This window comes from Perca flavescens, chromosome 2 (assembly GCF_004354835.1).
Source record: "Perca flavescens isolate YP-PL-M2 chromosome 2, PFLA_1.0, whole genome shotgun sequence".
Taxonomy (NCBI): domain Eukaryota; kingdom Metazoa; phylum Chordata; class Actinopteri; order Perciformes; family Percidae; genus Perca; species Perca flavescens.
In genome coordinates, this window is record NC_041332.1 from 28,162,065 (window position 1) to 28,185,828 (window position 23,764).

Consider the following 23,764-nt stretch of genomic DNA (forward strand, 5'->3'; position numbering starts at 1 on the left):
TCCCTCTTTATTCCCCTCTCTCCTCCTAGGCTGAAATCTGAGCCAAGCTCTCCCATTGGCTGAGGGGCTTGGTCATGTGATTAAAGGGTTAAAACCCAAAACTTTAAATGTGTGCCTGTGGCTTCATCTGCCTGCAAAGAGGGAAGAAAAGAGGAGGAGCTTGCAAGCACTGAGGGGGTCTGCCTGAAGAGAAACTTAAAGGCATGGGGTTGTCAAAACTGTAGGAGCACTAAAATAAAAAGAAATATAAGGACATTTATTTTATTTTTATTTTAAAGAATATAACATGGCTTACCATAAATTAATAACTTGAACAATTGCAATGGCATAATAGCATAATTGTAATTATATTGTAATTAGACACTTGAAATAATCTTGAATCTGAAATATAGGAAAGCACAGAAAAAGAATTGCATAGAAACGTATTGCTCCATTTGCAAAAATGCAGCTCTCTAACTTTAGAGAAAAAATTTAGAATTGTTTGTCTTTATTTTATTTTTTTAAATGTATACTGTAAATATTTATGAAATATTAAATAAAAGTTGTTCTGATACCATTTTCTCACTGTCAGAAATAATGGGCTATAAAGTTTAGGAGTACAACGGCATGTTAATGGGACAGTAGTCTCTAAGGTGCAGCTGTTGTACTCTTGACACTAGCTTGGGAACATATATGTTCCTTTTTGGCCCTCAAAAAGGAACACAGTTACCCTACAGGACAGAAATTGACTCCTACTGTACCCCTAGTTCTGCCAGAGAAGATGCCTTATAGCTTTAAAGATTATTTTTTGGGGCTTTTCCCTTTATTAGATAGTGACAGTGGATAGACAGGAAAGGGGGAGAGAGAGAGAGAGAGAGAGGGGATGACACGCAGCAAAGGGCAGCAGGTCGGATTTGAACCCACGCCGCTGCAAAGGACTCAGCCTACATGGGGCACACGCTCTTACTGGGTGAGCTAGAGGCCGCCCCAGCTACAATGACTTTAAACTGAAATTAACAACCATCACTGTCAAAAGATTTATTTTTAAGATATGAGCTTTAGTTGGTTTTGCCACTTTCATATATAAATTTCTTGATGTTGTCATTGATCCAGTCACTGAAGGCAGAGACGCGGGTGAATACTGAGGGTTTGTTGTCTTTGATGCAGCCCTGCGGTCCAAAACTGACGACCCCATGTACCTCCCAGGTTGTGTTTATCCCAGCGGCCGCGCAGGTGAAAGGACCTCCGGAGTCACCCTACGGGAGAGCATGAGAACTTAATCAGCAAAGATTTACTGCACTGGTAAGATGATGCATTGGTGAACATTTAATGTTGACAGCTCACTATAATTCACTGTAAATGAATCTCTGTGCCCTGGAATTTGTAAAGGTCAATCTTTATAAAAAATGTGACAAAGTTTTCTTCAGGGAGGCTAATGTCACTGTTGTGTTTTAAGAAGCTCTTTTGACATATAAAAGCCTTATAGTACTGTTCTGAAGTGTTTTTTCTAAATTTTCTAATCTTCCCATGTCCCTGCTTGCACATTCACTCATTATGGCAAACAAATTATGTCCCTGTGTTCTTTTGTCCAATTATGCCTGAAAACCGGGCAGCCATTTGCGATCAAGGTTGACTGATCACAAACAAAACCGTTTACATAAAAGACAACCCAATCATGAAAGGCCAGGACACTAACGTAATGTGTGTGAGAAAAGCTTGACGAGAATGTCAATAACCAAGTACCATCCTTGCCTTAAAACATCCCAGTGAATCAATTAAACTGTTTAAAAAAAATGTGGTCTCTCACCTGGCAGGCTGACTTGAGCTCTTCTGGGGACTCATAGCCAGCACAGATCATAGAGGGTCTGAGTGTGTCCCACCAGTAAGCAGGCTTACTGCAGGTCTGGAAGTCAACAATAGGAAGGGCTGCCTGATTTAGCTTCTTAGACACTTGGGGAAACAGGTTACCTAAGATAGTGATGAGTGAAAAGTAAATGTTCATATTGTTGTAGAAGGCATAGACACAGAGATGCACACATTTAAACCAATATAAACATCCAACTGTCCTTATCTTTATTAATCAAGCCAAGGCCTCAGCAAGTTTTGTGCACATGCCAGATAGATTTGATAATGAGATCTCAGATGTCAGATTTTTTTCAAGTCACAATACTCATCATGGAGAACACCAAGCACATTAAAACAAGGGGAATTTTTCAATTGAAATGAAAAACAGTAAAAGTAACAAACAAAAGATAAAGATACTAGTACAACTATAGTTACTTGTAGTTCCTGGAGTAGCATTATAACTACAGTTCTTTCACAGGAAACTGAAATGCATGATCACTTCTACCTTTCTCGTCTCCCCAGCCGGTGACAAAGCAGGGTGTCCCAGCAGCCATCACAGCTCCAGGTTTGGGCAGACAGATGGGGCTGATCTCCCTTGTCATATTGACAGGCTCGGCCAAATGTACCAAGGCTATGTCATTGGTGATGTCAGAGCGATCCTGCTCGTAAACAAACCCCTCGTGGCGGATGATACCATCCACCTTGTAGCATTTCTCTGCTGAGGGAACGTCCATGGAGGAGTTCATGTGGTGCTTCCCCAAACACATGCGCCAGAATGAGGGGTTATTCAGTGGGCTGGAAAGCATGGGAAAAAATGTGTGTACATTGTCGTTTGGATCATTGTTATGTAAAAATATTAATTATAGCTGCTTTCAAGAACTGAGAGCTTTAAAAATGGCATGTATTAGGTGTTTCTGTGGTTGTATCTTACAACATGAAACAGTGGGCAGCAGTTAGAATCCAATCTTCGTAAATCAAAGAACCTCCACAACCGTGCATGTAAGGTATGGGAAACATTGGTGAAGCCTGGGGAGGAGAAATATACATTTGTACAAAATAAAAGCTCTATGACAGAGAAACACGAGTTGGCATTACCTGCATGGAGACTTGCCAGGGCCAGGAGTGGGGGATCGCCTCCTCCCCATTAACCACCCTCGGGGTGGCTGTATTTGGTGTCACTGCTGGGTTTCCACAATTTACTGGCCAGTCTGTGAAGAGAAAATTATACAATAAGATTCTTTTTTAAATAAGCTATAATTTGTTACAATTTATCCAACCTGTATTTAGACAGGTAGCTTCAATGGCAGACTCAGTTAAAACTTCAAAATCAGAAATCAGGTGATCCAGTTTCAGATCCCATTACAGTTTATTGTAGCCTGGGTGCCAGCCGAATTTAGCCCCGCCCACATGATTGGAGGACTAGAATCTGACTATGACGACGTCAGGTTAGTTTATTCCATCTAAGGGGAGCAAATTGTTTTTTTTTAATTTATTATTCACCAAGCTCCAATTTGAAACTGGGAACCTCCATGAGATCATCACACACACATTAGAGACATGGCTGCTATGAGTTATGAGCTGCTATGAGCCTACACTCACTGATGGTGACTTTGTCCCATGGGTTAGGAGGTGGAGGAGGTAAAGTTGGGATAACACTGGCATCAGTGGTCCAGTAACCACGAAAACCCTTCTGTTGATTGGCTCCGTTACTAAGGAAGCGAATGATGACTGTGTTGCTAAGGATGGTGATGTTGGGTGGAGGGGCAAAGCCGCAGAATTGACCTGCAGAACAGACAAGAAATAAAGAGCTTTTTTTACCATTGTGCAGGCATTGATACTGATAACAACACTAACCTGTACAGGAAATAATAATAATTAAAAAACGAGAAGGGACAGGAGGATCTGTTGTACAATAACCAACCTAGTGATGTCATGTTTTCTCCATGTAAGATTTCAATGTAGTCCACACAGTTTCCAAACATGTTTACAGCTTGCAGCTCAAAGTGAGTGAAGGCTACAAGAACACTTTTTGCTGAAGGAATGGTGATACGCCATGTGCACACAGACTGGGCTTGGTAGTCACTGGGCCAGTTGGGAGAGGTGATTTCACCCTGAGCACTGCTGAAGCTCCCTCCACATGGAGCTGTGCGTGTAGGATAGGGAAGAGAGAGCGAAAAAAGGAGAGGAGAAGATGAGATGCATTAGCACTATTTCTTTAGTGTTATTTTAGGAACACGTTCGTCCTGTCTTACCTTCTGTAGGGTCCACTGCCCTCCAGGTGGCAGTAAAGCCCGTGTCCACCACCTTGTCATTGGAGGAGAAGCTGATGTGAAGAGTGTCTCCATCGCTCACCAGGTCTGTCGGGGGTACATGGCTGCAGTGTGTGCCTGAGGAGAAAGAACATGAAGAGAACTGTTAGGCTGACTTTTCTAAGGTCTGTCCTAAGAGCTTGTGTATAGCATTATAAGTATATTAACATATTTACTTTTATATTATACATGCACAGCATATAGGCATATATAGATCTACTGTAAGGCTGAGACATAGGATATAAGTGAGACAGCAGTAGGCTCAGAGCTACAACTGCCAGCGTGTTTTATATGCCACTTTAGTGCTTAGTAAAAATCTGAAGGGAAGCACACATCTGTTCTAGAAAGGTGCAGGCAAACATACAAAAAGAGAATGGGAAAGCTGTACACTCATAATGCCTATGCAGTTATGTATTTCAACTATTTAGGCAATTTATGTATGTATATTTTATTTTTTGGGCAGTGGTGGCCTAAAGGTTAGAAAAGTGAGCTTGTGACCAGGAGGTCGTTGGCTCAATCCCCAGACCGACAAGATAAATCTGGTGGGGAAAGTGAAAGAGCAGCACTTGCCCCTCCTTCATTACCACCACTAAGGTGCTCTTAGTGGTGGCAAGGCCCTTAAACCCAAGCGCTCTAAGTGCTCAGTGGCCAGCAGATAAGACTGTGATTATACTGGGCAGCTTCCAGGTATGTATGTGTAACTGTGTGAATGTGATCAGGGCGTTCCTGCAAAAGAGAGGCTTCCTCTCCGCGAACCTTCCCTGAATAAATAAAGGTTAAAAAAAAAAATTATATATATATTTACTTAGACAACAAAGGTGACAGACACAAGTTTTAACCATCTTAGCAGCATGGCTACATGGATGGCAAGGTCGGTCGGTCGGTCCACTAGCACTTTGGTCCAGGCTAAAATTTGTCTATCAGATGGATTACCATCACATTTGTAAAGACATTCATGGTCCCCTGAGGGTGAATGCTACTAACTTTGGTGTGTCTCTGACCCTACCTATAGCGCCAGCATGAGGTTGATATTTGTGGCTCAGAATAAAATAGTAAATTATTTACACATACTAATAAACTGCAGTAACTGCGACGTAACATAAAGCAAAGTAATCACATCAGTGATTGAGCAAATACAGTACATAATCAGCTGAGAGAAAAAAGGAAGCAGATATTCACATACCTAGATTTCCTATTCTGTCTGTGAGCCTGACTTTATCATTCATGCACAGCTGACTCTCCTCCAGGGAGAAATTGTGGAAATGGAGGTGGACCAGTTTGCCAAGGGGTGCCTGGATGTTCCACTGGCAGCGGGCTTTGTTGTTGTAGGTGCCAGGGTAGCCCATAGAGGACACGGTGCCTCCTGTGCCAGTTAAGTCCTTTGGCCCTCCACAGCCTGATTCTACACAGGGAAGACAGAAGGAGAAACCAGCAATAAATTCTGCTTTTGTATCTAATTTAGTTTGTGATGAAAGTGGGACCAGCTGGATTCATACTGTGCTCATTGTAGATGTCTCTGCGGATGACATTTTTGATCCAGGGGAGGTAGGCAGAGGAGCGGGTGAATACGGAGGGCTTCTTATTCATAATGCATCCAATAGGGCCAAAGCTGGTTATACCATGAACTTCCCAGGGACCACCGGGGCTATCCTGACACACCAGAGGACCACCTGAATCTCCCTGTTAAATTCACAAATCAACATCCAAAACACCATTAGCATTTCGTTAAATAGCATCTGTGTAAAGTAAAATGCAAAAACATTCATCTCATTAATGATCAGAATGGTGTTAAATAATTGTCATCTATTAGTCCTGTACTACTGTAGGACTTGTTTTACCTGACAGACAGACTTGAGCTCATCAGGCAGGGTATAACCACAGCAGATCATGGAGGTCTTGACCTGGAACCACCAATAATCCATCCTCTTGCAGGTATCATACGGCACAACAGGCAGGGCGACCTGGTTAAGGGCCTCTGCAACTTTAGCATTCAATGAATCGCCTGATAATCACACAAAACAATGTAGATTGTTACAAAAAAAAACATCAACTTGACACACTGAGGAGCATAAACACAAGAGGTATTTGCACATTAAGTCCAGCAAAGGGGATTGCAAACTATGCAACAATTCATTTTCAACTTATTATGTGAGTGTCTCCTGAGGTGGTGTATTATTTTATTATTTTAATTTCAAACATGAAGCAGAAACAGCACCGGTCTCATCTCCCCAGCCGGTGGCGTAGCACTTCCTGCCCGCAGGTAGGACTTTCTCTTCAGGGGGAAGGCAGGCGTACGAGATCTCATCACTGGGCATCACCTCCCCGTCCAATCTGACCAGGGCAATGTCAAACTCCACGGTGGGCACTGTGGGATACTTGAAGCCTTCGTGGCGATAGATACCAGACACATTGAAGCAGTATTCACTCGACTCTGTGTAGGTCAGGTTGTGTTTGCCGAGGCACATGCGCCAACGCTGCAGCTCATCAGCATAGCTGGGGTAGGAAATCAGCAGATTAATCAATAACAATACCTCACAGTTTACCGTAAACACACAGGCCACCTCGAGATAACATGGCATTGGAATTGTACCTCGTACAATTTCATGTGACAAATAAAATTAATTTATGTATTTATTGATTGATTGATTGAGATACATGTCACTGTTACTGCACCATATAAAATGACTCTAGTTTTACAAAAAAACATACATTGATACCGTACTTAGTTTATTCTGAGTTCTCAGAATAAAGGTTGTATAAAGGTTGTATAAAGGTTCATAACCTTTATACAGCTTTGCTTACAGCAGAACACTATATAGTGCACAGGCTCCTCCGTGCACCAGCATCTCTCTCCACTGTAGCCCATTAGCCAAGGCGCTGAGGCATCCCTAACTAATGCATTGCATTGCTTTGCACTATAATAAGCCCATAGAGTTAAAAGCACAGACACCAACAACTTCTTTCTGAGATTATGCAAATGGTAAAAATCAAAAATTAAAATCCAGAATTACTGTACTGTACATAGCTCTTGTTAAAGGTCCCATGGCATGAACATTTCACTTTATGATTTTTTTTTAACATTAATATGCGTTCCCCCAGCCTGCCTATGGTCCCCCAGTGGCTAGAAATGGTGATAGGTGTAAACCGAGCCCTGGGTATCCTGCACTGCCTTTGAGAAAATGAAAGCTCAGATGGGCCGATCTGGAATCTTGTTCCTTATGAGGTCGTAAGGAGCAAGATTACCTCCCCTTTCTCTGCTTTGCCTTCCCAGAGAATGTGGTCCACCCATGAGAGAGAGAGAGTGACATCATGGCTTTCAAACGAGCAAAGTGGCAGTTGGTCAAGGCCTGTGGCTGTAATTCTGCACCAAGACTGAATTTCGGGAAAGAGACTTCAGATACAGTATTAGGGGACCACTAACGTCTATATAAAAGCATCCAAAGAGCACCATGTCATGAGACCTTTAAAAAAAATGACTTTAGCAGCTTCAACTTCAACATTTCTAAAATAACAAAAATAAAAAAAGTTAATTGTACACGTACTGTATGTAAGAAAGATGAAACAGAATATTTACTTTATGAAGCAGTGGGCAGCTGTAAGTACCCAGTTCTTATGAATAAGAGTACCACCACAGGTATGGAAGAATGTCGGTTCTGGACGACTGGCCGGCCAGACCTGAAACAAACACACACCGAGAAGCAGAGAAGAAGATTAAAGATATTTGCATACTCATCATTAAAGACACAATTTACTGATCAGTTTTTGAAAGCGTATGCAATCAGTCAATTATTAATATGAGATATAGAAAGGACAGATGAGGGTAGTAAAAATGACTTACCCTTTTGTTATCACTGATATTTTATGCTGTAAATTAATCTTTATGTGAATTCTCTACATCGGTTAGTGCTAGTCTCTTACCTGCATGGACACTTGCCAGGGCCAGGAGTGTGGTGTGGCAGCCTCTCCGTTCACAATGCGTGACCCAACAACAGGAGGAATGGCTGGTTTCCCACATGTACTGGGCCAGCCTAGGAAATAGGAGAAAATAACCACTGTAATCAATCCTGTGTCTGGTTGTTTGTCCATGTATTCATTTGTTTGGGGGTTTTGTTTGTGTATAAACAAAGCCTGAATATACAGTACATTTCTGCAGTTTACAGATAAGCCCGGGTGTTGCAGGGCTTTGAATTGCTGGCACTTATGCTAGGGTGACCATACGTCCCGGTTTGACCGGGACAGTCCCGATTTTGAAGTTAATGTCCCGAGTCCCGACAAAAGCCTGTCGGGACGCTAAAATGTCCCGGTTTTAGGAGGAGCGGCGTCAGACGATTTTGCTGGGGCTTCAGCCCCGAATGTTTTGAGTGTAGTCCCAAATGTAACTTTTTCCAGATTATTTTTCCGAGGCGAATAGAACGGGCAGCTACATGCAGGGTCCGACCATGTTGTGTTTGTTGCTATCACCTAGCAACCGTCTCTACGTGGAGGAAAAGCTGTGAAAGCCGGGTGAAGTTTTCGGAGGAATCGTAGCCAAATCAGTGTAATACATTGATGCCATCAACACAAAGTTAAGGAGCGCAATACTAATGATTTAGTTTGAAGTTCCTGTGACGTGATGTTTACAGTCTATTGTTCAGACTCAACCACACGGAGCTCTGAAGAAGACTTGTGCGTCTCTTAGTGTCCACTCTCTCTGTAAAATGCAGCGCAGCCTCAGGTTATAACGGATGCGCTCAGCTGTCGACATGCTGCGGTAGATGTGTTGCGTTTGTGCTCCGTGTATTTCTGCAGTAGATTCAGTTTTCCACCTCCGATGTAGAGCAGCGTACGGCCACTTCCCTAGCTAAACTCTTTGTCTCATTCAAACACCCAAACAGGGCTCTGTGTCTGTCAGAAGGTCTGAGAGCTACAGCAATCACGTAAAACCAGACTATGGTGCAGGTAGATTTCTGAAATAGTGACTTTATTCTTGTAATAGCCTATTATAACTTTATTTTTCTCAAAATCACGACTCCTCCAAATCACAGAGAACACAGATATACTGTATTTTGAATGTGCACAAAGTTTTGGACATTGCTCAAACACATCTGAAATATTACAGTCCAGGGGTTTATTAATAGGCCTACATTAACAACAAAAGAGCAAAACAGGAGGGAGGAGTAAATGATGCCTAGGCTACATGTGTGCTGACTCAGCTATAATTAGAAAAGTCCATCCAAAGGAGAATACATATTTGAAAGCAATACATAATGCCTGTTAGCCTTACTTCAATATATTCCATTAGGTTTTTATATTTGGAATGTAATCTATTTTTCTCTTTACATAACGATATTTGCAGCATACATTGATTCAGAAAAAGGTAGAAATAGGTGCATAAAAATTCACCAGAATGCAGGAAATTAAGTGTTTAATGCTCAAAATTTTCAATCATTTTAATTCTTTTGGTGTTATTGGAATAAATAACACTTCAAAAATCTTTTTTTGAAAAGTCTCAACATAAATCTCATTCTGAACTGAAAAAGGCTGTTGCTGCAATTTTGTTAATTTTACCGAAAAAAAACCATTTATTATTAGATGAGGAGCCTATGATCAAAATAATGAAGTTACTGTCTATGTCTGACCTCGGCTGGCACATGTTCACGTTAAAAAGCGTGTGTGCGTGCACAAGCACTACGGACACGCAAAGTGTCCCGGTTTCAGCTCCCGGAAATCTGGTCACCCTAACTTATGCTGTCATTAATATTTTTTAAATAGTACCATGCTGCTGCTGCAAACAAACTATGGGTCATGAACCAGACTTTAAAGAAAAATCTCTGTTTCCAGGCCGGACTCCTTGACAACATCAGTACGCTTAAAGATATACATTTCTTTTGGGTCGTCCAAGGAGTAAATTGTCCCAGTCACTCTTACAGTATCACACACTATGTCCCTTTATCTCTCACTCGCTCTCTGTCTTCCTTCGCCCAGCACATAGGGCACCTCTGGTAAGAGGCTGGGTGGAAACAAACCCCCAGAGGCAGCAGAGTCCATCTATAAAACTCTATTTCAGCAAATGGCTTGGCAGACACCTGGGGCTCATTGCTGAGTGAAGAATGAGGATCGGGTGACAGCCAGCTCGGAAGGAAAGTGAAGCACTAAGCCACATCACATTGTGTTCTCAGCACATCATGTCACCTTGTTTAACTGCACATCTGGGCACAGCAAGGGGGAGATGAGATTTGGGGTGTGAAGAAGGGGTGAGGTTGGAAGGAAGCATGAATTACATGAATATAAGACAGGCCTCTGAAACTAATGTTTGCCATTGTGACCGGTCATTGCTCTGCTAATCTGAAGACATTGTATAATATAGCTGGAGAGATCAAGAAACCCAACCTATCAAATGTAAATTAGTAGTTCAGTCCATAAAATGTCAAACCGTTAAGAAAAATGACCACTGCAATTTCCTAGAATCCCAGGTCATGGCTTAAAGGTCCCATAACATGCTGCTTTTTGGATGCTTTTATATAGACCTTAGTGGTCCCCTAATACTGTATCTGAAGTCCAATGAGTTCCAATGAGACAGGTTGTCTCATTGGAACTACAGCTGCAGCTAAAAATTACATAGTGTTGCTTTAAAATGACCTGCTGTGTCCAAACAACAGGCCCAGACTTAAAGGTAAAGTGTCTACAGTGATATAAAAGTAGCAAATCCTCACATTTGAGTAGCTGAAACTTGCATTTTTTGTGTTGCATTATCACCTGAAAAATGTATTGAATTAATGATTTAAATGGTAGACTAATTGTTTCAGCACTTAATGTTAAAGCTACATTAATACAAATGTTGGGGGAAATGTAACAAGCTGAAAACACAACGTCTTGTTGATATTATTGCCCTGTAAAGTTGTTATTGCAAATGTTTCAAATGAAATAGATACTCCACCTATGGGGATATTGTCCCAGGGGTTGGGCTGAACAGGTGGCTCAGTGGGAGCAGGCAAACTGTGGTTTGTTGTCCAGTAGGCCCTGAAGCCTTTGGACTCAGTAAACAAGTCTGTATGGAAACGTATCACCAGCCTACTGCCTCTTGTCTGGATGGTAGGAGGCAGCTCAGTCCCACAAAATGGACCTAAGATGTGTTAAAAGAATTTTTTGTCCATGATAAATAAAGTGACACAGATGCTATACAAGTACTAGAGTAGATACAGTAACAGTTTTATTCATTTACATTATAATGGGGTCAATAGATTCATGACTGGGTCTTGCTTTTCCAATGTGATTAATTATCATGACAAACATAAATGGTTAAGGAATCATGTAGTAATTCCACAAAGAAACTTACCGTGCGTTTGAAGCAGCGCATTGGTCAAACTATTGATCTCGTACACTTTTATGTTATCATAGCATTTGGATGTGAGGATGTCTTCGGCTTCTAGGTCAAAGTGGGTGAAATACAGTGTGATATTCTTCCCCAAAGGCAAAGCGATGTTCCACATGCACTCGCTGTTAGCTTTGTAGTTCATAGGCCAGTTCTGGGACTTAATGACTCCCGTTTCCTCTTTGGAAGACATGCCGCAGCCCTGGATTTCTAAAAGAGGAAGAGGGAGTGATTGATGCGTGATCAAAATTAGATAAGTGTAGACGAGTTACAGTATCTGCCTGTGGAAAGAGAGAGTCTTGAGGAGTAAATCTCATCATGAAAAAATGTAAACAGAGGTTCATCTGAAGTAGGAGCTTAATCTGTATCTGCTTATTTTTAGTTCTTGCTGATATAAATGCAGTATAAAAAGTAACAAAGAAGCATTTCTGGGCATTAACATGGGCAGTGAAGGTAACTTACTACATTTACTCAAGTACTCATGTCCTTAATAGAGTTAGTATAGTTTTCAGGTATTTGTACTTTAATTGTTTTTATGGTCATTTATTGGCTCTGCACTCCACTACATGTTTTCTACGATAACATTTTAACATACAAAATACTCTGCTAATACAAAATCACATGACAATGATATTGTTACACATTAGACTATACAATAAGACTATATAACTGTATAATAGTTGAAGGCTGCACCTTGACCATCAACTACATGACAACGCCTGTAACATTTAATATATTTTTTAAGTTCCATTCTGTTTAATTAGTACTTTTACTTTTGATACACAAATGCATTTTGCTGATAATCACTGTGAATTATGCATTTTATTAAAGTCAAAAGCAGGACGTTTTCTTGCAATGGAGTACAGTATTTCTACACTGTTTATAAATCTATATGTCTAATATACTTCCTTCACCTCTGCACATGGGGTCTCAAGTCAATTGTGTGCGTGATAATGACGATAAAGAAAAAGATAAAGATGTTTTTATCTTACTTTTTATGTTTCACACTGTACTCTGGCCTGTGCTTTCACAGAGTTGAGAGTTCACACTGCTTATGCAATGACTGTGCTGTTGTTGTGAATATGTGACAGAGATGTTTTATGATTAGCCTAATGAGGTGTTCAGTGCCTCAGGTGTGTGTGTGTGTGTGTGTGTGTGTGTGCGTGTGCCCATGCATGTCCTTGATATACCTGCGATATCCTCAGGATACACAGCTTCCCACCTGGCAGAGAACCCTCGGTCTGTGAGGCGACTGTCGGACTGAAAGTTGACAAATATTGTGGCACTGGCACTGACCACCACTGGGGGAAGGATGTAGCCACAGTGTGTGCCTGAGGGAGAGGGAGAGGAAGGATGGAAGTAAAAGACGACGGTAAATGGAGAGAGCAGAGTCAGGAAGTGGGGGGGGTGGTTCAAAGACAGATGAGAGTAGAGAGTGGTAAATTCTGTAAGCACTATTGAGTGTGAGTGAGGCTGAGTGCGTCAGGTGTGGGTAGTTGTTGATGGGTGGGGATGCTAAAAGGTGACTTTACGGTCTGTGAGTGTGACTTCATCAACACTGTTCAAAAACATTGTGTTCGGCCCAAAAGCCTATGTACACAAAAGATAGCCAAACCGGTATTGTTTCTTTCATACATTTAATGCTATTACAATTATTAAAATTCTGTTTATTTGTGCAGCTTAATCAACCCCTTAGCTAACATTAGCCACTATAAGCATCTGGTCATGCCAGACAAAATAAGGAGTGTGTTAATATGATGCATTTAATTTTGTTATGATTTTAAGTTTTAATTTGCAAAAGGAATACTGTGTTCTTTCTTCTTTTATAAATTACATAGGTCCTGCTTTAAGGTATCTTTAAAGCTAATGGTTTTTCAGACTTATCAGGTTATTAAAACAGACCTTTAGCTGCTTTTCATTTCTCAGCATTTTGAATATATACAAACACACAAACCCCCTGAAATAACAGGACGTACCACTCTCTTCACCTACTGTATTTGTGCCTCAGCGCTTCAGTCCTTGAGAACTCAGCAAAACATAAAGCTGTATCAGCAAGTGCATAATGGAGGTAATTTATAGTTTGCTAGCTTCTTTGCAAGGAAGATCCTAATCAACAGTTTACAGCAGGGGCAGATATTGAGCTATACTGTGGTAGTCAAAGTCCTCATATTTAATGACTTATATGGTTCTATTCTAAGCAGAGGCATATTAACTGCTTGTTTTTTTGCTTGTGTGCTGTGCTTGTCTTGGTTTGGTTTCTGACTCCATAGTCAATAGTCATAGTCATAGTCAAAAGTCACTCAATATACATTAATGGACCAAAAAAGCAAATATTTTCTAAGATGATCTGAGATGTATTTAGGAGTCAAAACACTAAGTTAAAGGCACACAGATATGCAAAATAGAAAACGTGTACAAGATTAATTAATATAAGGATAACAAAAACATGAATCAGTGCAATTATTGTAAAAGAGTAAAATATTCACCTAATGTGCTGTAATTATCTGAGATGACCAGTTTGTCCTCCTTGCATTGTCCAGTCTCTCCTGTGATGGCCATGTCAGTGATCTGCAATTTAACCAGGAATCCTTTGGGCACAGATATCTTCCAGGAGCTTTTCAGATGAGCAGGATATGGATTTGGGAATCCCAAGGACTGGATCATTCCTTTACGCCCATTAAGGATTATTTGACCACCACCTCCTGCCCAATAACAGACAAAAAAAGCTGTGTTTTCTGTTCGTCTGAGCTCCATTTATTTTTTCCATTTTTCCCATTCCATTTAGTTTATTCTCTTACTGACCCATGAACAGGTTCATATGTAGTACCTTATTTGGCCACCGGCGAGAACCGGTCTGTCTGCCAATAGCTTTAGTACAGTGATGAATAGATTAAACCTCAAGGGGGATCTCCCCACTCCTACACACAGTGTTGCATTCATCCTTATTTGGTAGCTGTCACTCGAAGAAAAGATGCATGGGAGGCATAACAGTTATGTTAGATGTATCAACAAGCTCTCATTGGCCAGGAAACAACCAACATAGATCATATGAGAACATAGATAATGATATTATTGTGCATCAGTATTAACTTTCAAGAGATAACTAATTTGGCAGTCTGATAAATAGCCCTTAAGTGAAAAAATGAGGGTTGTTTTTCTTGGGAAACTGGTTCAGCTACATTGATATCGATGCTGTTATTTGGTAGTAAGGCAATCAAATATATCTGATATACAAGTATTTCAACTGAAATTAAAATAGAAACATGCAAGGAAGGGTAGGTCGTCTGGGAAAAAAAGTCAATTGAATCAAACTGTCACTGAATTATGAGTAAATATGGATAGATGGTTTATTTTAAGAGTACAAGAGGGACATGAAACAGAAAGGTTTGGAGAGAATGCTTACCAGAAGATGTGGGAGGTGGAGAGGTTTGCGTGGTGGGTCTGGATGTGGAAGTGGGGGTTGATGTTGTTGTGGAGGAAATAACAGGTGGAAGGCTGGACTTGTAAGTTGCTCTGAATCCTTTAGAAGTCAAACTGTTGTCGGATTTGAAGCGGACCACCATTGTGTTGCTACTGGACTCCACTGGCTTTGGCATCTTCCCGCCACAGAATTTACCTTTGATGGATTATATGTATATACGTGAGGCTTGAGCAATAACAGCAACACCCCCAAATTTCAACTTAAATAATTGACAATTAATCAGTGCTGCTTTAACAATGAAGTCTCTGCAGACAGACTTACATTAATTAAGTTTAAAATAGACTCCAGAACCTCTGTTCATTGTACAACTTCTCAAACTTTTAATTGAGCTCATCTTTTATTTATTGGTAATGTTGAACAAAGGCCACAGTCTATTCTGAAATTGTAACCCTTTGCATTATAATGGTTTACCCAGCTTTGACATAATCTGGGCTGATGTGTGAAACTATTGTGGCATATTTTAAAACCCCTTACTGAATGAAGAAGAACCGGCCATGTGGCCATCGTAGACCTGAACAAAGTCTCCACAGACCTCAGGGACCAGGTCAAAGGAAGTAAATGTCAGTCGAACCCTCTCGCCTTTAGGCACCGTGATTCTCCACTGATCCAACATAGAAATAAAACACACACACACACACACACACACACACACACACACACACACACACACACACACACACACACACACACACACACACACACACACACACACACACACACACACACACACACACACCAATCATTTACTGCATAGACAGATTTCCCAAAATCATTCTGGATCCTCGTGGTTGCAATGTGCACTGCATTTGACACACTCTCACTCAATCAATTTTTTTTTAAAGATTATTTTTTGGGCTTTTCCACCTTTAATTTTTGACAGGACAGCTAGGTGAGAAAGGGGAGAGAGAGGGGAAGACCTGCAGGAAATCGTCACAGGTCGGATTCAAGGAATAAACCTCTCAGTACATGTGCGCCTGCTCTACCCACTGAGCCAACCCGGCCACATCATAACTAATTTTCATCACTGATCTGCTCTTGTTTGGACAGCTGGTGACCTGTCAAGCTAAAACAAAGCAAGATGAAATCATGATGACAGCCAAATGACACCATATGAATCCAAGTCCAAACTCAGCGTGCAAACCCTGACATATACTCTAATTAAATTAGATGTGCTGTGAGGTATATATGCATAGCTAATATATTTACTTTGAGATGATAATCTAAAATCTTTAGGTTTGTTTAGGACCACATACTAACAAACATTATGGTAAATGTAATAGGATAATATTTAGGACATCTTCTTTGTTTTGAGTTGCTATTAATTCACAACTCAATTCTCTAGAAACAAAACAAAAAACCCTCTGTAACTCTCTTGTTTCTTTTATAACTGACAGAAGTTGAAACCTGAATTCACCTCATCAATGTACTTTATTTAAGGCGCAATCATAAATCTTAACAAAAAGGTAGCCCTTAAATTAAAATGAAAAACACAGGATTGCAACCTGCAACCACCTTGAAATTAATTGACAAATTCTTCAATCCAAAAACTAAGAGTAACAGTTAAATGAAGTATGTATGGTTTTTACATAACTAACAAGGAAACACAGCTAATTAACTGAAATAGACATATTTTACACATATCTGAAATTAATAAAATTCATGGTGCATTCACAAGCTGCTCTTACACCTGCCATCAAACAAACATGTACTTCTGTCCGGTATGTTTTTGATATGATTTCAACCGGGCAAGTCGTGTACCAAAATCTTTTAACAATTTTGCGGATTGTTGTTGAGGGGACTTAAGGGGGGCGTTCACATGAATTTTCCCAATCGGGAACTAATTATTTAGATTATTCCGACAACACATGAATGCAACAGGAGCAATAAAGACCTGCAAAACATATTTTCTTAGTCAGATACCTTCTATTAGCAATGTCTACTAATGTCTGTATATTAAGTCTTAAGCAGGAGCTAGCTTAGCAATTAGCTTAGCATGTGAATGTGAGTGCCTTGTGCATCGTTGTCAGATGCCGAGGACCGTGAAGCGTTGGAATTTGACGAGTTGGGGAAAAGTTTTTGAGAGCTGTGGAGGCAATCCCAATCCACTTCTTTTAGTATTTCAAGAACAGCACATTTAAATATTTTAATATCCAGTCTGTTGTACGTGCAGCATGATGTAGATTGGATTGACTCCCGAACATAGTTCTGAATGTCACGTAGGCAGAAAAAGTCTAGTCTTGAGACCAGGGTCAAGAAAAGTTGACACAGAAAAATAGCGAACATAGGTTAAACATAGATTAAAATAAGAGTGTAAGAGATAAAATAAAAGTCATACACTACAATTTAACATTCTCAGATAAGGGTCAGCAAAAAAATGAAGAAGTAAATGTTACCATGTAGCTGTCACATTTGCTTTCATTGTGTCTCCTTGCTCATGTGTGTACCTGGTATAGTGCTCCATTCACGTAGTTCTGCTCTGGAAACCTGGGGGTCATCAGTTCCCCCTGGTCACCTTGGAGAAAGCCACCAGCTCCGGCTATTTCTGTCAGCAGGAATGGAGGACACTTCAGCTCCACAAACACCTCAAGGATACCCACAATACACCAGTCCACCCCCACTTACCCTCCCCCTTTTTCATTTCCCTTCTCCTACGCCTCTCTTCATCCAGCATCCATTTCTATAACATTTACTTTAGGTCATTCATATACTTATAAGACAGACATCCAACATTATGTCAGAGCCAAGGCAATCTTCTTGCTGAAATTGATTTCCACTCATCATCTTACCTGACGAGAGCTCTGGAGCCACAGCTTTGTAATGAGCCTTGAATCCTTGGTCTGTTTTTCTGTCATTGGTGTCGAAGTGAACCGTCAGGCGGTTTGTAAGTGACACCAGCGGCTTTGGTTTTGTGTAGCCACAGTATTTACCTACAAATGATGTAGAAAGAGACAGGACAATTGTGCACAGCTTATTCATCTACAATGAATAGACGGGTTAATTTAAAAGCAAGTGATAGGTAGTTGGCTGTTAGTATTAGAACCTCTTTATGAAGTGACTGTTAATATTACTTGTTGGAAAGTCAATCAAACAACTACAGAGACACTAAATGACTCACAAAGAGACAAAAACGACCCCAAAATGACACAAAAGACTACAAAGAGACACAAAACTACGAACTGACTACAAAGAGACAAAACTACCACAAAAAGACACTGGTTGTCTTGCTCCCATCTAGGAGGGGTGGGGGCCTTTTACATGTCAATGTTCAGGGGCCCAATGTCTCACAATCTGTCCATGGCTGATAGGCTATTTAGAGTTACAAATAACAGCTATCTATCAATATTATTTAATATTAGAATATTTAAAGTTGTTTATTTGGCATTCATGTATTACAATGAATATTAATAAAGTAAATTTTTGACAAGTACCAGGGCATTACAATGTGCGCCTCCTATTTGAAAATGGTTAATTTGGTTCTAAATAATAATAATAAGAGAGAAAACAAAATGGAGGATATACTGTATGTCAAAATTATTCTAGATGAACAGAAATCAAAGATGTAATTGAACTAAATACACTGTTTAAAACTATGCAGTCTCGTTGGAGAACCATGTGTTATTGTAAGTAGAGAGGTGTGCAGCAGACCAACAGGACTGTGTGGCTCACTAGCTGAGTCTGCCCATGGATGGATGGCCTGTCTTGGGCATGACATCAAAGCTGCAACTGCATGCTGGTGTGTTTATGGTCATGTAAGTGTGATTGTGTGTGTGTGTGTGTGTGTGTGTGTGTGTGTGTGTGTGTGTGTGTGTATCTATCTATCTATCTATCTATCTATCTATCTATCTATCTATCTACAGTATTTATCTTTTTCCCCCTTAGGTTGGATTTAAAGCAGGATTGTTACCAATGATTCCCAGAGAGTCTCGCAGTGTTATGAAGTCTGATGTGCAGAGCTGGTTTTCCTCCAAAGCAAACTGTTCAAACCACAGTTGGACCACCTGCAACAGAAACATGCAGAGGTGTTTCGTCTTTTTTTAAATCTGAGAAGTCGATAAGAAAGACGGAAGGGGAGAGATGCTCAGTTTGAAATGTAAGTGAATGCATGTGTAGACATGTGAGATACTATATGCAAACTGTGTCTGTGTGCATATAGGTATGCACATGCAAGTGTGTGCCTCTGTATGTATATTTATGCGTGTATAAAAATACCAAAAGGAAGATAGAGACATAAAAGCCCAAAGAGAAGAGCAGCCACTGCAGGGAGGCAGCCATGCAAACAGAGAAAGCAGAATCAAGGATTTAGTTTTCTCCTGTGGGTGTGGGGAGGAGAGCTGACGAGAATGGAGGAGACAAGGCAGCCATCTGTCTGTGACGCTGCCTCTGCATTCATCCCAGCTGTCCTCCACTGCTTGGCCTCACATAAGACGTTTCCCCAACAAAATCTAATGATTAAACACCAGGCCAAAACACTATAAAAGACCCTGGCTGAAATAGAGAATGAGTGAAGTGTTTTGTTCTGCACTGTCTTCAAAAGAAGAGACACGATGAATGTGTTGAAAGTGGTTTTCAAGAAGAAAATTATTTTTGGGCTCTTCTAGTAATTCTAGTAATATTTTGATTTAGTTAATCCGTCAGTAGTTCATTTGGCATTTTTTTTTATTTTCATAGTCATGGGGAGCCATGTCACCTTGTCAGGTTCCACAGTGATGTGCCAGGTGCAGCTCTTTCCATTGTCGTAGCTACTGGGGTAGTTAAAGCTGGTGAAGGTGCCAGACTCTCCAGACAGCTCCAGAGGACCACCACACCCTGAGTCCGGACCTGAAAATGTATGACAGAGGAGGACAACTGTTACTGTGTTATGTATTTGTAAATTGTATCAAAAATGCCATAATAATCTTTCGGCATACTGCAATTCAAGTGGTATGAGAGAAAACTAGACTTCTGCACCTCCTCTTGAATTTGTTTTCAGACTTTAGATAAGTAGTGTGACAAGACTTTGGTCAATCACAGTTCATTTCAGAGAGAGCGTTTCTATTGGCTGTTCTGTGTGTGCATTACCCTTGGGAATATTATTAGTTTTTCAAATATTTTGTCATATACTTGTACGTAAAGCTGGGGTAGGCGTTTTCTTTTGTCGTCATTGGGCAGAATTTCCAAAATAACCTTTCAGGATATTATAATTCAAGTGGTCTGAGAAAAAACTAGACTTCAGTACCTCCTCTTTGCCTCGGTTTTTAGGCTTTAGAAAATCTAGCCCGTGACAGGAGACTCCGACCAATCACATGTCATTTCAGAGAGAAGGCGTTCCAATTGGCTGTTCTACAATTGGCTGTTCTACAATTGGCTGTTCTACAATTGGCTGTTCTACAATTGGCTGTTCTACAATTGCAGATGCGTATGCACGTTTCTTCAGATGTTGAAAGCCTCAATGGCAGAAAATCCTGCAGAAAAAGTTCCTATAATTCCAGCATAGGCAACAACTGCCTACACTGCAAAGCAACCCAAAAAAGTAAGATGGACCTATCAAAAAGAGAGTCTTAAATAGAGTCTGACAATAAACGCCATAAAAGGTGTCAATATCGGAGAAGGTTTTCAGAGATGGAGAGAAAATGTTGCTAATAGTTTAGCCTTCTGCTAACCGTAGCCAAAGGCTCATGGCTGCGACTAATTCAAGTTCATGATTTTGTAGAGCCTCGAATCACAGTAGGTCATCACAAAGGGCTTTACAGGCCCACAAGTTTGCAAAGAAAACAGGACGACATCGGGATCACAATGACGATTGGAAGGATTGAAATGAATGAAATGAATGAAATGAATGAAATGAATGACTTGTACTTGTACAGGTTACTGTATAAAGCGTGTGCATATGCCCGTGCTCGTCTGGTGGGAGGGGCTTAGCACAGAGAGGGGAGGGCTGCGGGAGGAGGGCTGTATTTTCAGATTCTGGCGGGCTTTTATGTCTTTTCCATTAAACTACCTTCTCCAATTTTACGTATTGGACAAATTAACATTTTGACCCGGTGATGGCACCCTTTGAAAAGTAAATCATCCTAAGGGGGACATGAATGGCTGAACCAAAACCAAATTTCATGGAAATCCATTTTATAATTGTTGAGATTTTTCAGTCTGGACCAAAATGGTGGCCCGACTAAATGACATTGCATTTCATGAGCCTTGCCGCTAGCTTGGCTAAAACATTATTTTAATGTTAATTTATTATTATACAAGCAACAACACTACAGGTTAAGAGGGAAAACGTTTGCCATGAAATTCTAATAAAGTGCTATATGAATACAGTCGATTAATAACTAAAAACCACCTTATGGTATCTGCAGTGACAAATTAAAATCAATTGAGATGCCTTGGTAACAGCATTAATTATACCATATGTCATCCGCAGTAAAAACATGCTCTCCCTTGTGGCTGGAGCAGCTTGTTTGGAAGTCTGGAGCCCAGCTGTGTATAAAACAACTGGAATATATTTTTCAATTTGGCAGAACTTAACTGTCAACATAATCACGTTGTTCTGTTTTTGTAAAACAAGCCATCTCATTTTGGGAGCAATGATCCCTTTAATGCATGTCATAAGCTAGACTGTCTGCTGTCACAGCGACTCACACCGTTTGGCTGTGGTTTGGTAGCGTTGCATTTCCCCCAACTCATTTCCTGGTTCTCCTTCTCCATAAACAACATGAAATCAAGGAGGGGGTTAACTTTTCCTGCTACAGATGTCTCACCGTTGTCAGAAAACACAGGGGAGACACTTTGTTTCTCTCATTATGACTCTAGAGTCACTACTCGCTCTAAAGCTAATCGCCATCACTCTCTCACTTCTTCCAAGCTCTATCACCCACTCCCCACACACACACACACGCCGGCTCAACGCACACACCAGCGCACAAGTATAAACCTCAGGCCGCTTAAGTAGGCTACAGCGAAAACTCTGCGTGGAGCCTCCGCAGAACCATAAAACAAGCTGTACGTCCTCACTATCTGCTAACACACGTGACTCAAAAGACCTTTATTCAGGTGTGCAGAAGATGGGACGCTAGAGGAAAAGTCGGGGGATCACCACAGTCATTAGGATTAATCCTCTGGGGACGATGAAAATGTCACGGCGACAGGTACGACACACTTTTACCACACAAGAATGAATAACTCTCTGTTGACTCCATCTTTAAATCACTGACAGGTGGACATTTACCTGTTGGTATATATTTACCTATAGGAGCTTTTAGAGCTAAAAGTTCAGATTTATATATTTTAAAAAAAACTTCCAAGATTAGTGTGCCTAATTTCCTACACTGTTTAAATTTTAAACATTTTAAACTTCCAAATCTCCATGCAGATCATCATTTGCTGCCCAGTCAAATTATGATAAACCACCTACTGCAGTCAATATAATCGACAGTGAAAAAACACTGATGGCCAAATTTATCATCAATCAAAAAAGACTTCAGGTCCAATTTGACAACAGGATTTTCAGTGTTCCTCAGTCACTGATACGGTGGCCTCAGGGCGCTCTCACTTTCACTGTCTTGTCTCTTCTTTTCTAACAGCTGACAGAGATGATACAGAGACGTGAATGAAGGCTCAGACACTTCTATATACAATATAAACATTTTATTATATTTCTTCTTTTGAAATGTTTACCATTACAATAGTGTCATATAATTGTATACATACAGTAAGTGATAGAAAAAATATTGCAGCATGTTTTAAACTAAAGTACCTGTTGGTACACACTCACCTTCTGCATGAGTAGAAGAGTCAGCTTTCTCTGTGAAGTAGATGACCACAAGGCCGATGCAGGTGCCGGTCATGGCCACAAAGAGAAATATCAGAAACTTTTCCAGGGTGCTCATACCCCTGGACCGACCACGACCCTTCCATTCCACATCCATTTTCCTCACAGCAGAGGAAGATGCACCGAACTGTGCCTCATCCAACAATTCACCAGCTTATTACCAACATTATCTGGACAGTACAGATGAACCTTGAGCTTCTTCAGATGTGGTATTGCAGCCTGAGAGTGGCTGGACGAAAAGAGCCATAAATCATACATTATCATAACTACAAGTTAATGAGTGATAGAAAGTAGCGTCCCAATCAAAAGATCATCAAGATATCTTTCAAGGGAACTGAACATAAACGGGAAATAAGTAAGTAAAGTAAAGTAGATCTATTGACAGGACACATTCCTTTCAATATCAAGAAACAGTTTAGACGGTGTAGTGTGTCCTCATTGTTTAAAGATGACAATCCAGGGTGCTAAAGAAATAAGGGAGTAGGTTCAGCTGGGATATTGTGCAACAATACAATATTTTAAGGTCTTTTCAATTAGTTATTTTTTTTTTTTTTTTTTTTAAATCACACTGCAGTTTCTAAATCATGTGCTGTGTCTTTGTGATGTTGTGCAGTGTTTCAGCTCAGCTGTAAGCAGCAAATTAATTATCCTAAAAACTGATGACTAGATGTTTTATTTATAGCTCTTTCATTTCATCAACACTCAGCGTGAAATGTATTGATAGTCAACAGATTTAAATCGGCAAACGGCAGTGAGGATGCTGAGTTTATGTCCTCATTGAGTTTTTTTTTTTTTTTTTGTGAATTTGTGGGTTTAAGCAACCTGGTGTTTGCATTTTTCAATGAAAAACTTACAGATGGTGGGTATTTGATAATCTGATTGCAGTAATTTTAGACTAAATGTTTAAACTTGACTACTTTCTGGCATACAAAACAATACATTAATAAGGTTTCATCATTTCTTCCACCAGAACTTTAACCTGGATAATCTGG

General features: G+C 40.4%; 1 protein-coding gene across 1 annotated transcript; it reads right to left on the reverse strand.

Moving 5' to 3' along the window:
- Window positions 1-1,002: 1,002 nt before the first annotated feature.
- On the reverse strand, window positions 1,003-22,869 carry zgc:154142 (ovochymase-2). The gene is made up of 25 exons (XM_028589435.1): window positions 22,716-22,869; window positions 19,653-19,783; window positions 18,870-18,963; window positions 17,752-17,892; window positions 17,410-17,507; window positions 15,440-15,566; window positions 14,888-15,100; window positions 13,971-14,186; window positions 12,675-12,815; window positions 11,449-11,694; window positions 11,050-11,235; window positions 8,052-8,161; window positions 7,708-7,808; window positions 6,349-6,626; window positions 5,972-6,135; window positions 5,630-5,813; window positions 5,317-5,535; window positions 4,077-4,211; window positions 3,746-3,967; window positions 3,424-3,606; window positions 2,920-3,032; window positions 2,756-2,850; window positions 2,330-2,619; window positions 1,787-1,947; window positions 1,003-1,235 (listed from the first exon to the last, which is right to left on the reverse strand). The coding sequence occupies exons 1-25, from the start codon at window positions 22,867-22,869 to the stop codon at window positions 1,038-1,040; spliced, it is 4,200 nt and encodes a 1,399-aa protein (XP_028445236.1). The 3' UTR covers window positions 1,003-1,037.
- Window positions 22,870-23,764: the final 895 nt, after the last annotated feature.